Here is a 15,993-nt window from a genome sequence, read left to right as displayed (position 1 = left end):
GCGTTCAACTGTTCGGGCATCGTTTTGGCGATTTGCTCCGCCAACTCCTGAAGATTCCCCCACCACCGCTCTTCGCTTCTTTGCAGCGCTTCTCCTCTTCGTCTCACACCCTTCCTCCGCACCTCTGCCGATCTCACAGCTTGCCGGCCCCTCGTTGTTTTTTTGTCTTCTGCTGCTTCGGTTGTTAATGGAGTTTCCCTTGCTCCCATCACCATCAGGCATCCACACACACACACGCGCGCATTACAGGTTTTTGTTTTTCCCCTTGTGCAGTACAGAAGTGTATTGCAGAAGAAGCGCCAAAAGGCAAGCGCGCAGAGGAGGAGAGAAGGAAATTGAGTGATCGAGAAAGAAGCCTGAAAAGAGCGACTCCCGTCTTCTCTTTTCGCTTTTCATCTTCACTCTTTCCTCCATAGTTTTTTTCTTCGTTCCTCTTCCTGAAGTCGAGGTGTTCCACGTTTGGATTCCACAATCGCGCTCTTCTGCTTCATCGTAGTGCTTTCCTTTCCCTCACACGCACTCTCGTTGTTTATAGTTTTCGCCTGCTTTTGGTTGCCGTGACCGCGTCTTTGGAGCTCCTCACTCCACCTCCTGTTTCTCATCCCTCAGCGAGACAGGTAGAGCGCGTCGATTGGCCACCGCAACGGCAGCACCGAGCAGGCGCTATTTATTTATTTTGTACACGCGCGGTGTTCCCTCGTTTTACCGCGTTTCTACTAGAAGTGGCATTTTTTTTAGGCGTGTTACTACGTTGAATTTGGTTGTCCTTCTTGTAACTGTGTCGGCCTCTTTTGTTCTTCGTCCACGGCGTATCTCAGCATTGTTATTTTCTCTTTCTTTCTTTCACGTTACCTCTCTTTTTTTTTGTTTGTTTCTTCACTGTTCAAAAGAAAGGTTCATTAGAGGGGCATCTCTCGGCCTCATTTCTTAAATCTACATCCATCTTCGTTGCGTGCTCTCCCTTGCTGTGTCCGAAGCGCGAGGACCATCACGCATTTCCGTGCATAGACGAAGCCGCGCTCACGGTGATTTGGGCGTGAAACGTACAGGAACGCTCTGCCAAATCGGTGTCTGAAAATGCCGTCCTCATTTAGTGAAGTCCCCGACAGCGGACATGTGTTTGTGGACACGGAGTTTACAAAGAACAACGGGGACATCGCTGATCAGTGGAAGCGCATCAAAGACATCTACCCGAGCGGGGTCAATCAGCCGCTGCTGCCTGAGACCTTCTCGCGCGAACAGTTCGGTCAGGGTAACCACTATGAGTGCTTCATGCTCTCGGCGTTGTCGACGCTGATCCGTTTCCCCGATGTGATTCGTAGCTGCTTTGTGTCGAAGAAGGTGCGCGAGGACGGCCGCTACACCTTCCAGTTCTTCCGCGGGAAAGAGTGGGTAAAGGTGGAAATCGATGACAAAATCGCGATGGAGGAAGGCGAGGTGCTCTACTGCCGCTCCCCCACGGAGCACTGGTGGCCGTTGCTGCTGGAGAAGGCCTACGCGAAGTTCTACACCGCCTACGATCACCTTGAAGGCTGCACGCTACAAGAAACTTTCCATGATTTGACCGGCAACCCGGTTCTGAACATCCCCATGGATCCGAAGCTGGCCAAGGCAGCGAGCTGCAACATCCTGGAGGGCCGCTACTGGCTGGACCTCGCCCAGCGCATCCAGTCTGGACAGTTCGTCGCGTCTGCTCTTACAAAAGACGTGGAGGTAGAGAACATGGGCCTGCAGCGGGAGCAGCAGTACGGCATACTGGATGTATTTTCCCTCAGCGGTACCTCTGCGGTAGACGATATCGTAGTGCACATGCACAACCCTTTGGAGGACGACGAGTTCATCTACACCGGCCCCCTCAACCGGAATGATGTGGCATGGACGGCGAAGCAGCGCGCGAAGTATGATGTGGACAACCCTCGCTCCATATTCCTGCCGCTCAACACCTTTCTTAGGATCGTCAACTCCATGCAACTGTGCTACGTCAGCACCTTCGAAGCTGACGCGACGTACTTTGAGGACGAGTGGAAGGGCGAGAGCGCCGGCGGCAATCCCACCTTCGTCACGTGGCGCAAGAACCCACTGTACTACATAAGCAACCACGGCACCGAGGCGGTCACGCTTTCCTTTGTCGTGAAGCAGAAGGACCAGCGCCACCTGAAGGGCCCGGAGGAGGAAACGACCTACATGCAGTGCGGCATGATTCTCTCGCAGTACTCCTATCTGTACCCCATCCCCACCTTCTGGGTCACCGGCAACAACCACAAGCCCATTCACAAGAGTCTCTTCCTCAACTCGCGTGAGGTGGCGAACAGCGTCACCATTCCCCCTCAGTCTCTCTGCTACCTCGTCCCCTCGTGCATGCACAAGGGCGAGGAGGCACCTTTCCTGCTCGCCGTGTACCGCATGGCGCACGAAAACTACAGCCAAATCACGATGAGGAAGCTAGACATTCCCAAGATGGACTGGCGGAACCCGGCGTACGGAAACGTGGAGCTGCAGATGCGCACCAAGGATCGGCTCGACTTCTACGTGGACGAGGAGACCGACGTGCACATCCTCATGCACCAGACGAAGCCCTACATCAGCCCCAAGACGGGCGGCGACGCCATGGCACAAGACTACATGGGCATGTACCTCTACGACGACACGGACCGCAAGATCGCCGGCGTGCACGCCGCCACCAACTTCCGTGAAACGAGCATCATTCACCACCTTCCCCGCAGCGGCCGCTACGCTCTCTCCCTCACCTGCCCGCGTGGCAAAGGCAGCGTACCGGCCGTCGTGACAATCGTCTCATCCGCTACCTCGCACGTCCGCCGTGTGGAGACGCCGGCGGATGCGGGGATGCTGCCCGATGAGCTGGAGGTGGTGGAGGAAGACTCGGAGAACACTAAGGCTGCCCGCATCGACTACTTCCCTTTCACGACGCCGGCGAGCGATGTGCACGAGGTGCCGGACAGCAGCGTACCCTTCGAGGATCGCGCTTTCATGCTGGACAACCGCGACCTCACGTCCGAGCCGTGGGTGCACATCGGCGACCTCTACCCCAAAGGCAAGACAAAGCCGCTGCTGCCGGATGTGCTGAGCCGCGATCAGTTCGAGCAGGGCACTGTCCCGGAGTGCAGGACTCTCATTGGCTTTGCCACCCTGATTGCAAAGCACCCCGACGTCATTCGCAACTGCTTCATCTCGAAGAAGCCGCGCAAGGACGGCCGCTACACCTTCCAGTTCCACCGCTACGGCCAGTGGGTGAAGGTGGAGATCGACGACCGCATTCCGATGATCAAGGGTGACACCCTCTTCTGCCGCTCCCCGACGCACCACTGGTGGCCGCTGCTGCTGGAGAAGGCCTATGCGAAGTTCTACAAGTTGTATGACAACCTGGAGGGCTGCTCCCTCGCAGAGGTCTACCACGACTTCTCTGGCTGCCCCGTCATTAACGTCCCACTGGATCCGGTGACGGCGCGGTCGGCCGGCTTCGACGTGGCTTCGCCCGCCTTCTGGATGCAGTTGCGCGACGAGCTGCCGAACACCGCCATGTCCGCGCAGAGCTCCGATGAGGCGGACCGTCTCGGCGTCAACGCACAGCAGTTCTACGGCGTCCTCGACATCATTCCGACAACCGCGCAGCCGCAGTCCCTCGCAGACGTCGTCGTCCAGCTGCACAACCCCTACGCCGCGAACACCTACTCGGGTCCGATGGCGAATAGAGGGGATCGCCGGTGGGCCGCGCCGCAGCTGCAGGGCCATCAACCCTCGAACAGCACGATCTACGTCCCGGCCGACGTCTTTGCCGCCAACTTTTTCACCCTTTCCCAGGCGCATCTGAGCGGGCTTGTGGAGCCGTGTTGGAACTTCAACAGCGAGTGGGGGGAGGGCACGAACGGCGGCAACCCGTCGCTGCTGACGTGGCGGCAGAACCCGCTTTACGTGGTGCGCAACGCGAGCGAGGCGCCGGTGGAGATTGTGGGCATGATACGGCAGCCCGACAAGCGCCACCAGTTCCACCTACTGGCGGAGCTGAACTACGTACGCTGCGACCTGCTACTGGCGCAGAGCATGGAGAACAGCTCCATCCCCACGTACCTCGTCACGCACAACAACCACCGCATCGCGCATAAAGGCGTCTTCTTGAACTACCGCGAGGTCGCCAACTTCATTGCCATCCCGGCGCACTCTCTCTGCTACCTTGTGCCCACCGCGATGTACCACGAGAAGAGCATCTTCATGCTGTCGTACTGGTACAAGAAGCCTGCGGATGCACGCGCGGTGAGCATCGCCCGGCTCAAGACGGACGTCGCGCATGGCCTGCCCGCGGTGAAGCACGTCACGATGCAGCCACAAGGCAAAGATCGCGTGGACTTCCTCGTGGATGTGCCGACCGACGCACACATTCTGCTGTCGCAGTGGAACCAGGACTCGAAGGGCGGCAACGACGTGCGCACCGAAAACTTCGTGGGCATGTACCTCTATGATGACGCGAATCAGCAGGTCGCGCGTGTGTCGTCGGCGTCGAACTTGAAGGAGATTGGCCTGGTGACGCACCTCCCCGCCGCAGGCCACTACGTGCTGTCGCTGACCTGCCCGGTGGCGAAGGACGACGAGGTGAAGTGCCGGGTGGAAATTGTGGGCGTGGAGGCGGCGCGGGTGCGCATCACCGACGCCAGCGAGAACGCGCCGAGTTTCGACGACTTTGCGGAGGAGCCGCCCGTGCAGCCGGTGAACATGGACGACGTCATGAACCCCGATCGGCACATCCGCGCCGTCGAGCCGGTCGTGGCAGCGAAGCCGGCCGTCAACACAGTCCAGCAGCCGGCCAAGGCGCCCCGTGCTGCACCCGCATTGCGGGAGGCGGAGGCGCCGAGCACCAAAACACCGAGTCTGTCGTTCCTCAACTCCTTCTACGAAGGCGTGCCGAAGGAGGACATCCCGCTCAAGGAGAACCCGGCGTTGATGCACAAGGCACAGGAGCGCGAAGCCCTCAAGCGGCACCCGTCCGAGAACGCGTCGCGCATTCTCGGTCTGGAGAACTCGATGCACGACTTGGCAGCCAAAATGGCCGACGACATGCACAAGCGCGAGCGCGCTTTCTTGGACCCCCAACCGGAGGGCGTGCCGCTGGAGCTGCTACCCCTGAACGAGGACGTACCCTTCACAAAGCTTGAACACGACCTTCGGACGGCGATGAAGGACCCTCGAAAGAATCACAACGAGATCGTCAAGCTACAGGACAAGCTGAACGACCGTGCGCGCGAGATGGCTAGGGAGTTGAAGGATGACGAGCGGGAGCGCTTCCTGAATCCCATGCCCCTCGGCATCCCCGTCGGTGACCTTCCACTGGACGAGGACCCGCGGTTCCACGCGCTGGAGGTGGAGCGGCTGCGCGAGCGGGCGAAGGACGCACCGGACGCCGCCAAGACCCGCAAGCTGGAGGACGCGATGAACGCACGCGCGGAGGAGCTAGCCCGCCAGAAACTCGCCGAAAACCGTGACTACCTTAAGCCGGAACACCTCCACGTCGCCAACGACGAGCTGCCGCTGGACGCCAACCGCGGCTTTGTGTTGAAGGAGGCGGCGCGGCAGGAGCAGATGAAGAGCCCGCGTCCAAATGCCCGCGTCATCGCTGCGCTGGAGGACGAGTTGAACGATATGGCAGAGAAGATGGCGGCCGAGCTGCTCGCAAAGCAGCGCCCCGGCTACCTCGCACGTGACCACAACGGCCGCCTCATCGACGACTTGCCCCTCAACAATAATGACGGCTTTCTGCAGCTGGAGCGCGATCGTCGCGACCTGCTGAAAGTGCCGAAGCCAGACATGGCCAAGATCGCCGACATCGAGGACAAACTCAACGTGCAGGCAGACGAGATGGCAAAGCAGATGAACCGCGACGAGCGGCCGCGGTACCTGAAGCCGAGCTACTACGGGAAGCCGACGGAGGAGCTGCCGCTGGACGACGATGCTCAGATCGCCGAGTGGGAGGCGCAGCGCGCACGACTCCGCCATGACCCCGGCAAAAATGCCGCTGCGATCCGCGCCGTTGAGGACAAGATCAACGCCCGCGCGGCGGAGCTCGCCAAGGAAATAGTGAACCGGGACCGGAAGGCGCGCTACGGTTCGCCCCGCGGCATTCCGGTAGAACTTCTCGACCTCGACGGCGACCCCACCATGCGGCGCCTTGAGGCGGAGCACATGGATCTGCTGAGCATGCCTAAACCCGACCCCAGGGCGATCGCAGCGAACGAGGTAAAGCTGAACGCGCGCGTGGAGCAGCTTGCGAAGGATTTCTTAGAGAACCTGCGTGCCGACATCACTGGCGACCGAGCGGGCAGTCCGTCGTTGATGAGCGACGCCCCTTACCGCGACATGGAGGACAAGCTCATTGCGCTCATGTCCGAAGACCCACAAGGCAAGAAGGACCAGATTGATGATTTAAAGGAGGCGCTGTCCAAGCGAAACGCCGAGCTTAAGCGGCAGCGCGCGCAGGCACTTCGCTCCTTCCTGGACCCCAAGCCGTTTGGCATTCCGATCGAAGAGCTCAACGTGGATGGCGACACGCCGTTCTTGCAAAAGGAGGCCGAATTGAAGAAGGTCATGGCGGCGCATGCCTCGCCGGCTGCCATCGAGGCCCTTCAAGACGAGATGCAGGAGCGCGTCAACGTGCTGGCAGCCCACGAGCTGGCGCGCCGCTATCCTTACCTCGACACCAACCCGGCGAGCATGCCGTTGGAAACCCTCCCCGCCGTCGGCAAAGACGAACCCTTCTGGGAGGCAATTCGCGCAGCAGAGAGAGCGAAAAGCCGAGGGGCGCCACAGCAGCACGCGCTAGAGACCGCCGTAAACGATCGGCTGCGCCAAATCGCGGAGGACAAGAAGTGGAAAGAGCGCGAGGACTACCTCCAGCAGCACCCCGACGGCGTCTACGTCCGCCAAGTCCCGCTGGACATCAACGACGAGTTCCGACTCAAGGAACGCGAGCGTCGCCGCCTCCTTTCCGAGGACTCCTCACACACCAAACGCCTTCACGAACTGGAGGACCAGCTCAACGCGATAGCCTTCCAGCTCGCAACCGAAAAGAAATGGGCGGATCGCGAGGCCCTACTCGGCAAAGACGTTAGCGGCGTGCCGCTGCACGATGTGCCGCTGGACGAGGACGCTGCGTACGTTGCGATGGAGGACCAGTGGCGCGATCTGAAGTTGGACCCGAAGCGCAACGCTGCCGCGATTGCGGACGTGGAGAGGAAGATGAAGGAGCGTGCGCGGCAGCTTGCGGACGACAAGAAGTGGGCGGATCGCGAGGCCCTGCTGGGCGAGAGCGTGGAGGACATGCCGCTGCGCGCCATTGGCCTGGACGACGACCCGGCGTACGTTGCGATGGAGGACGAGCAGCGGAAGCTGAAGGCGGACCCGGAGCGCAACGCCCACCGCCTCGCGGACCTTGAGGAGCGGATGAAGGAGCGCGCGCACGAGCTTGCGAAGAAGGCGAAGGAGGAGGAGCGCGACGAGTTCCTGCCGCGCGTTGTGGGCGGCGTCGAGCGCGATGCGCTGGAGCTTGACGACGACAAGCCGTTCAGGGACATGGAGGAGCGGCGTCGCAAGCTGCTCGCGGATGATCCGAAGCGCAACGCCGCTGCGGTCGCGCAGGTGGAGGACGCGCTGCGTGCGCGTGCGGAGGAGCTTGCTGCGGCGAAGAAGAACGCCGACCGCGGCCGCATCCTCGACCCGAAGCCGGAGAACGTGGAGCTGCGGCACGTGAACCTCGACGACGACCCGGACTTCACCGCCATGGAGAGCGAGTGGCGGAAGCTGATGCGGGACCCGCGCGCCAACGCGCGTCGCATCGCGGAACTGGAGAAGAACATGAACGACAGCGCACACAGGCTTGCCGACGCGAGGAAGTGGGCGGACCGCAACCGCATCCTGGACCCGAAGCCGGAGGGCGTGAAGCTGGCGCATGTGCCGCTCGACGACGACGCCGAGTTCTTGGCGACGGAGGACGAGTGGCGTGAGCTGATGCGGGACCCGCGCGCCAACGCGCGTCGCATCGCGGAACTGGAGAAGAACATGAACGACAGCGCACACAGGCTTGCCGACGCGAGGAAGTGGGCGGACCGCAACCGCATCCTGGACCCGAAGCCGGAGGGCGTGAAGCTGGCGCATGTGCCGCTCGACGACGACGCCGAGTTCTTGGCGACGGAGGACGAGTGGCGTGAGCTGATGCGGGACCCGCGCGCCAACGCGCGGCGCATCGCGGAGCTGGAGAAGAACATGAACGCCCGCGCGCACGAGATCGCGGACGATGTGAAGTGGGCTGAGCGCGAGGACCTGCTTGGCAAGGACGTGAACGGCGTGCCGCTGCACGATGTGCCGCTGGACGAGGACGCTGCGTACGTTGCGATGGAGGACCAGTGGCGCGATCTGAAGTTGGACCCGAAGCGCAACGCTGCCGCGATTGCGGACGTGGAGAGGAAGATGAAGGAGCGTGCGCGGCAGCTTGCGGACGACAAGAAGTGGGCGGATCGCGAGGCCCTGCTGGGCGAGAGCGTGGAGGACATGCCGCTGCGCGCCATTGGCCTGGACGACGACCCGGCGTACGTTGCGATGGAGGACGAGCAGCGGAAGCTGAAGGCGGACCCGGAGCGCAACGCCCACCGCCTCGCGGACCTTGAGGAGCGGATGAAGGAGCGCGCGCACGAGCTTGCGAAGAAGGCGAAGGAGGAGGAGCGCGACGAGTTCCTGCCGCGCGTTGTGGGCGGCGTCGAGCGCGATGCGCTGGAGCTTGACGACGACAAGCCGTTCAGGGACATGGAGGAGCGGCGTCGCAAGCTGCTCGCGGATGATCCGAAGCGCAACGCCGCTGCGGTCGCGCAGGTGGAGGACGCGCTGCGTGCGCGTGCGGAGGAGCTTGCTGCGGCGAAGAAGAACGCCGACCGCGGCCGCATCCTCGACCCGAAGCCGGAGAACGTGGAGCTGCGGCACGTGAACCTCGACGACGACCCGGACTTCACCGCCATGGAGAGCGAGTGGCGGAAGCTGATGCGGGACCCGCGCGCCAACGCGCGTCGCATCGCGGAACTGGAGAAGAACATGAACGACAGCGCACACAGGCTTGCCGACGCGAGGAAGTGGGCGGACCGCAACCGCATCCTGGACCCGAAGCCGGAGGGCGTGAAGCTGGCGCATGTGCCGCTCGACGACGACGCCGAGTTCTTGGCGACGGAGGACGAGTGGCGTGAGCTGATGCGGGACCCGCGCGCCAACGCGCGTCGCATCGCGGAACTGGAGAAGAACATGAACGACAGCGCACACAGGCTTGCCGACGCGAGGAAGTGGGCGGACCGCAACCGCATCCTGGACCCGAAGCCGGAGGGCGTGAAGCTGGCGCATGTGCCGCTCGACGACGACGCCGAGTTCTTGGCGACGGAGGACGAGTGGCGTGAGCTGATGCGGGACCCGCGCGCCAACGCGCGGCGCATCGCGGAGCTGGAGAAGAACATGAACGCCCGCGCGCACGAGATCGCGGACGATGTGAAGTGGGCTGAGCGCGAGGACCTGCTTGGCAAGGACGTGAACGGCGTGCCGCTGCACGATGTGCCGCTGGACGAGGACGCTGCGTACGTTGCGATGGAGGACCAGTGGCGCGATCTGAAGTTGGACCCGAAGCGCAACGCTGCCGCGATTGCGGACGTGGAGAGGAAGATGAAGGAGCGTGCGCGGCAGCTTGCGGACGACAAGAAGTGGGCGGATCGCGAGGCCCTGCTGGGCGAGAGCGTGGAGGACATGCCGCTGCGCGCCATTGGCCTGGACGACGACCCGGCGTACGTTGCGATGGAGGACGAGCAGCGGAAGCTGAAGGCGGACCCGGAGCGCAACGCCCACCGCCTCGCGGACCTTGAGGAGCGGATGAAGGAGCGCGCGCACGAGCTTGCGAAGAAGGCGAAGGAGGAGGAGCGCGACGAGTTCCTGCCGCGCGTTGTGGGCGGCGTCGAGCGCGATGCGCTGGAGCTTGACGACGACAAGCCGTTCAGGGACATGGAGGAGCGGCGTCGCAAGCTGCTCGCGGATGATCCGAAGCGCAACGCCGCTGCGGTCGCGCAGGTGGAGGACGCGCTGCGTGCGCGTGCGGAGGAGCTTGCTGCGGCGAAGAAGAACGCCGACCGCGGCCGCATCCTCGACCCGAAGCCGGAGAACGTGGAGCTGCGGCACGTGAACCTCGACGACGACCCGGACTTCACCGCCATGGAGAGCGAGTGGCGGAAGCTGATGCGGGACCCGCGCGCCAACGCGCGTCGCATCGCGGAACTGGAGAAGAACATGAACGACAGCGCACACAGGCTTGCCGACGCGAGGAAGTGGGCGGACCGCAACCGCATCCTGGACCCGAAGCCGGAGGGCGTGAAGCTGGCGCATGTGCCGCTCGACGACGACGCCGAGTTCTTGGCGACGGAGGACGAGTGGCGTGAGCTGATGCGGGACCCGCGCGCCAACGCGCGTCGCATCGCGGAACTGGAGAAGAACATGAACGACAGCGCACACAGGCTTGCCGACGCGAGGAAGTGGGCGGACCGCAACCGCATCCTGGACCCGAAGCCGGAGGGCGTGAAGCTGGCGCATGTGCCGCTCGACGACGACGCCGAGTTCTTGGCGACGGAGGACGAGTGGCGTGAGCTGATGCGGGACCCGCGCGCCAACGCGCGGCGCATCGCGGAGCTGGAGAAGAACATGAACGCCCGCGCGCACGAGATCGCGGACGATGTGAAGTGGGCTGAGCGCGAGGACCTGCTTGGCAAGGACGTGAACGGCGTGCCGCTGCACGATGTGCCGCTGGACGAGGACGCTGCGTACGTTGCGATGGAGGACCAGTGGCGCGATCTGAAGTTGGACCCGAAGCGTAACGCCCGCCGCATCGCGGACGTGGAGAAGAAAATGGATGATCGTGTCCATGCGTTGGCTCGCGAAGAGCTGAAGAAGACGGCGAAGCTGCCGTTCAACGAGGCGGACGGTGTGGCCGTGTCTCTCCTCCCTCTCGAAGACGACGCCGCCTTCCGGAGGTTGGCGGATGAGTACGCCCGGAAGAAGTTGAACCCGCAGGTGAACCCGCAGGAAGTCCAGCAGCTGGAAAAGGAGATGCGCGACCGCGCCGAGGCGCTTGCGCGGCGCCGAAAGGATGCGGATCGCCGTCGCATTTGTGGAGCGGAAATGGACGAGATGCTCGAACACGGTGCTGAGCTGGACCGAGATGAGATGTTCCAGGCACTGGAGCACGAGCGCTACCACCTGGAGGCGGCTGATGCGAAGGGCAACAAGGATCGCATCCAGTTCTTGGAGGAGGCGATGCGGCAGCGCGCACGCGAGTTGGCCAAACCGCGCGTGCACAGCGAGTACCGCGGCGTCCCAGTCGAGAAGCTGAACGAGTTTTCCGGCGGGGAGCTGTTTCACAAGCACCCGGGCGGCAACCGTCGTGGCAGCAATCCGGAGGGGGAGCTGGAGCCCATTGACCCGGAGCTTGACGCTGAGGCGAGGAGGCTGGCGGAGCAGATGATTGAGCAGGAGTCGTATCCCTTCCTGGGCGACAAGGTGCACGGCGTGCCCATCAACAAGATTCCGTTCCGCAAGGACCAAGCCTTCATGGACCTCGCAGATGAGCGTCGCAGGGCGATGTACTTCCCGGAGGACTACCCGCCCGGCTACAAGGCGGAAGTTGAGGAGGCGATGCGACGGCGGGTGGGCGAGCTGGCGGATCAGTACAAGCGCGACCACCCGAAGCGCGTCCCCGCTGTCGACAAAGAGAGCCCGATGAAGCCGAGTGAGGCACCGCAGGGAGGCAGCAGCGGCTCCCGCCGTCCGCGCGATAAGAAGGTGGTGCGGGAGGTGGAGGAGCGCACGGAGGAGCATCGCCTGGAGACAGTGGAGGAGGCTGCACCGTTCGTCGACCCCTCCTTCCACAGCGCCAACGAGCAGGTGGCGAACCTGTGGCCGCGGATTGCCGACATCTACCCGGAGGGCCTGCACGAGCCCCTCATACCGGACCACCCACGGACATCCGATGTGGCCTCGCCGGCGGGGGATCTGACCTACCTGGCCCCGTTCCTCGCCGCGCTGAGCCGCCAGCCCCCGCTGCTCCACCGCCTGTTCCAAACCAAGACGCACCCCGTGCGGGCACCCTACAGCTTCATCTTCTTTGACCCGAACAGCATCCCGGTGGCGGTCGAGATCGACGACCGCGTTCCGTGCGACGAGAAGGGCGTGCCGCGCTTTACGGTGTCACCGACGGGGGCGTGGTGGCCGCTGCTGCTGGAGAAGGCGTACGCCAAGTACGTGGGCGGCTATGAGCGCTTCGACGACTGCACGTCGCACGAGACGCTGCGCGACCTGACGGGGCGCCCCGTCACGCACCTGCCGTTCGACACGAAGCTGGCGAGCGAGGTGGCGAACTGCAACTACCGCGACGTCGCCTTCTGGCGCCGCACCCACAACCAGCTGGAGAAGGGCGATGTGTTCATGGCGGTGTCGAACGAGGTGGTGCCAGACGGCATCCACCCGCACTGCTACTACGCCGTATTCGACGTGATCGAGACAGTGCCGGGCTCGAACGACCCTTCGGACATTGTGGTGAAGATCCACAACTGCTACCACGATGCCCCGGAGTACATGGGTCCGCTGTGCGCTGGCGACCAAGACTGGACGCCGACGCTGCGGTCGGTGTGCAAGGCGGACCCAGAAAATGAGCCGGAGTTTCTCTACCTGCCGCAGCCGATCTTCCTGCGCAACTTTTCGAGCATGCAGCGCTGCCACATCAACTGCGGCGACCGCCTGACGGTGTCGGGCGAGTGGAACGAGTCGTGCAGCGGAGGCAACCCCAAGTACACGACTTTCCGCAGTAACCCCATTTACCTCGTGCAGAACACGGGCGGTCGCAGCGCCACGGTGCTGGCGGAGCTGCGCCACTCGGCCCCTGTCTTCTACGATGCGCACGACATGGGCGTGTACCACCAATCGGCGTTGGCTCTCTTGCAGCCCGACGGCGCTGCCCAGCTGGTGGCCCCGCTGCTGGCGCACAACACGCATCGCTTTGTACAGAAGGGCCTGCTCACGGACGCGCGCGAGGTGTGCGCCGAAGTGGAGCTGCCGGCGAACAGCACGTGCTACTTAGTTCCCTACACGAAGAAGAAGAACTGCATCGGCAAGTACCAGCTCTCGGTGTACCCGCAAGAGTACCCGGTGACCCTCACCACGCTCCGCCCCATCGCGGAGACGCACAACTGCATGTCGAAGGACGTTGTGGTGCAGCCGGGGTCCGGCACGACGGCGCGCGTGGACATCACCGTCAGTGAGCCGTGCGACATTCATGTTTTGCTGCATCAGAACAAGGTGACCGACCCCGCTTCGGCGAAGCGCGGCGACCACTTAGCAGAGGATGAGATCTTCATGGCAGCCTACGAGGACAACGCCGTCCTGGTGAGTTCTTCCGGCGACGCGTCCAACGCGCGCGAGCACGCGATTGCATTCCAGGCTGCCAAAGCTGGCCGATACACGTTCCTGGTCGGCTGCCCGTCCAGGCCCGTCACCGGCAGTGCCCCGTGCACCTTGTCCATCTACACCCCCAAGTATATCCAGGCGAGCTTCCTGGCGGTGCGCGGGACGGCACGGCCAAGCATCCCTGGGCGGCTGAACTCGACAGACAGTGTCGCATCCACGCCGACGAACGGGCGGCACACTACGCGTCAGCCGCAGCGACCCTCCTCGGCGTCCAACGGTGCCGGGAACGGCTCGCGCAACCCACGCAGCCGCGGCTACTCGCAGTAAAGCCTCATTTTGTGACGCCTGCACTCAATGGGGGGGGGGGAAAGCCTTTACGCAGAGTTTCTTTTCGTGGTTTAGCAAGCGGCTGCGCTCATTCTGCAAACTACTTGCGTGCGGAAGTGAGTTTGGTGTGCGACCAGGATGCGTGGCGACGCTGCACAGCGGCAAGTGTTTCCTATTCCTGACGCACGTGTGCTTTTACTTGTTTACGGCCGTTGCGTGCCGTTGGTCCCGTTTGGATGACGTGTGAGTTCATGTTTTGAGAAACTACTTACCGCTTTATTATTTATCTCTTCTTTCGCCGACTATTTGACTTTTCTGACGTGTCCCATTGTTTTGGTGGGTTTTAGACGTGTTTGGTTTCTCTCGTATCGTTGCGGCTTTGCGAAGTGAGTCTGTAGGGCTAGACTTGCGCTGCTGGTGTCTGCGCTGCAGCAACGAGAGTTGGCGGCACCGATGGCACATACAGCAAAATGAAAGGCGCGTTTGTGTTTTTTATTTATCACGCGATCAGCGCCTCAAAACACAACGGCAGCGGGTTTTTTCCACGTGCTCTTTTTTTTCGCAAGTGCACTCGTTCCTTTTTTTTTAGCGGCTGGCTTGACGAAGAGTGAGCTGTTGTCGGCTGAGCTGCCGTGGATGAAACCGGTTTCATTGCCCTTCACCTTTTTGCCGCCTCGCAGCCGTACCTTTGGCGAGGTTTGGGGAAAGGTAAGCTTCAACTGTTTTACTTGTGTCTTCAGCTTTTTCTTGTCTTTTCACTTCCGTTTTTCATCATCGAGAAATCCTCCACTTTTATCTCTTCCGTTTTGGTGTTTGCTCATTCACTGTAGAAGCCTCTCTCTTCTCCTTTTCAACACGAGATGAAGCGTGAGTACGAAGGCTTTGTTTTCCTTCCGCTGCGTTTTGCGCGCTTTCTTTTTTAAACGGGAAACGCACGTTGTCGCTTCGTAGTTGTTTTTGGTTGCCTTCAAGAGCTCGCGCTGCCTTTGTTTCCGAATGCTTCTGCCGGCCGCTTTGGCAGGAAGTGTGGTCGGGCCCACTCCGGCGAACAGTGCACAGCACGGAGCAACGTTTCTTGTTTCCAACGGACGAAGCGAAACAGGTGTGGCGTCATAGGGAAGAAGATCTTTGAGGGAAGATGTTCTTTTCTCCAACATTTTATGATGCAGCCAGGCCTACACATTGAAGCACTGCCCTAGGCTTGGACACAGCCGCATGAGTAGATTTCCATTCGGAATCCTTGGTTTTGAGTTTGGCGCGATGAGCTTTGGAGAACCCAAGTTTCACTCGGTTCGCGAGACGAAATCCACGCAGCGTGAGGAGACGCCGGTGCAACAGCGCGACAACGAGACAATTGAAACACGCATCCTTGAGGGAGGATGCACGTTTCTTTTTGTAGTTTTTAACTATTTCCTGTTGCCTGGCGAAGCTCCACAACGAAGGTGAAGAAGGACTTATTCAGCTTTCTAACCTGCGATGATAGCATCGCCGACGCCGACGCCGTGGAAGCGCATTCGGAACTTTTCTGCCGAGTCACATGGGAGGGTATTGAGGGATACACTCGCATCGCATTGCACTCTGCATCGTCTTCGCGTGTCTGCGATTCAAGCGGAAAGACAACTTCTGTGGAGAATTTTTCTGCGCTTTTACATTCGTTATCGTTGACGTCGTTGGTGAAGGAGACGAGAGAGGCATGGGGCCGCAGGAGTGAACGGAGCAAAGGAGTGCGTTTTAGAAGGGATAAACAAGTGCGGTTTATGAGAAGAACGTGCGTTGTGTGGGCAGCGATGCACACACGACGAGGAGAGTATTGAGTTCGTTCTTGTCGTGCTTTCTTTCGTTTGCTCGTACGCCGTGTTTACCGATTGCAAACATTTTTATTTCTCTACGTCCGGTCGAGTGTTTTTCTTATTTCTGAGGTCATATATATCGCTTCTTTCTCTCGTGCAACATCGTCTCGTTTTGAAGTTTTAAATGTGCTATTGTTTTGTTTTGTAGGTTGGTGCCGCCTTTTTTCGCTCGTGCGGCGTGTGCGTGACGTGTTGAGTAAAGTTGAGAACCATTCTTGCAGTGTGTTTGTGGATGTGTAATGCGTACCTCTTTTGCGGAGCTGTATTCTGACTCTGCGTACTCTCTTCTTTTCGGTGCTTTCCCTGATGTGAGTTTTTGTTTTCGATTCATCTTCTTGTC

At 61.2% G+C, this 15,993-nt stretch overlaps 1 protein-coding gene across 1 annotated transcript; it reads left to right on the top strand.

Annotated features, from left to right (window-relative positions):
- Positions 1-1,077: 1,077 nt before the first annotated feature.
- ABB37_09806 (putative mitochondrial calpain-like cysteine peptidase) lies at positions 1,078-13,803 on the top strand (the record flags this gene model as incomplete). The annotated part of the gene is made up of 1 exon (XM_015809444.1): positions 1,078-13,803. The coding sequence occupies one exon, from the start codon at positions 1,078-1,080 to the stop codon at positions 13,801-13,803; it is 12,726 nt and encodes a 4,241-aa protein (XP_015651926.1).
- Between the last annotated feature and the right edge of the window lie 2,190 nt (positions 13,804-15,993).

This window comes from Leptomonas pyrrhocoris (genome assembly GCF_001293395.1).
Source record: "Leptomonas pyrrhocoris isolate H10 chromosome Unknown, whole genome shotgun sequence".
Lineage (NCBI taxonomy): Eukaryota > Euglenozoa > Kinetoplastea > Trypanosomatida > Trypanosomatidae > Leptomonas > Leptomonas pyrrhocoris.
Note: the sequence above shows the minus strand (reverse complement) of the source record. Positions and strands in the feature narration are given on the sequence as shown.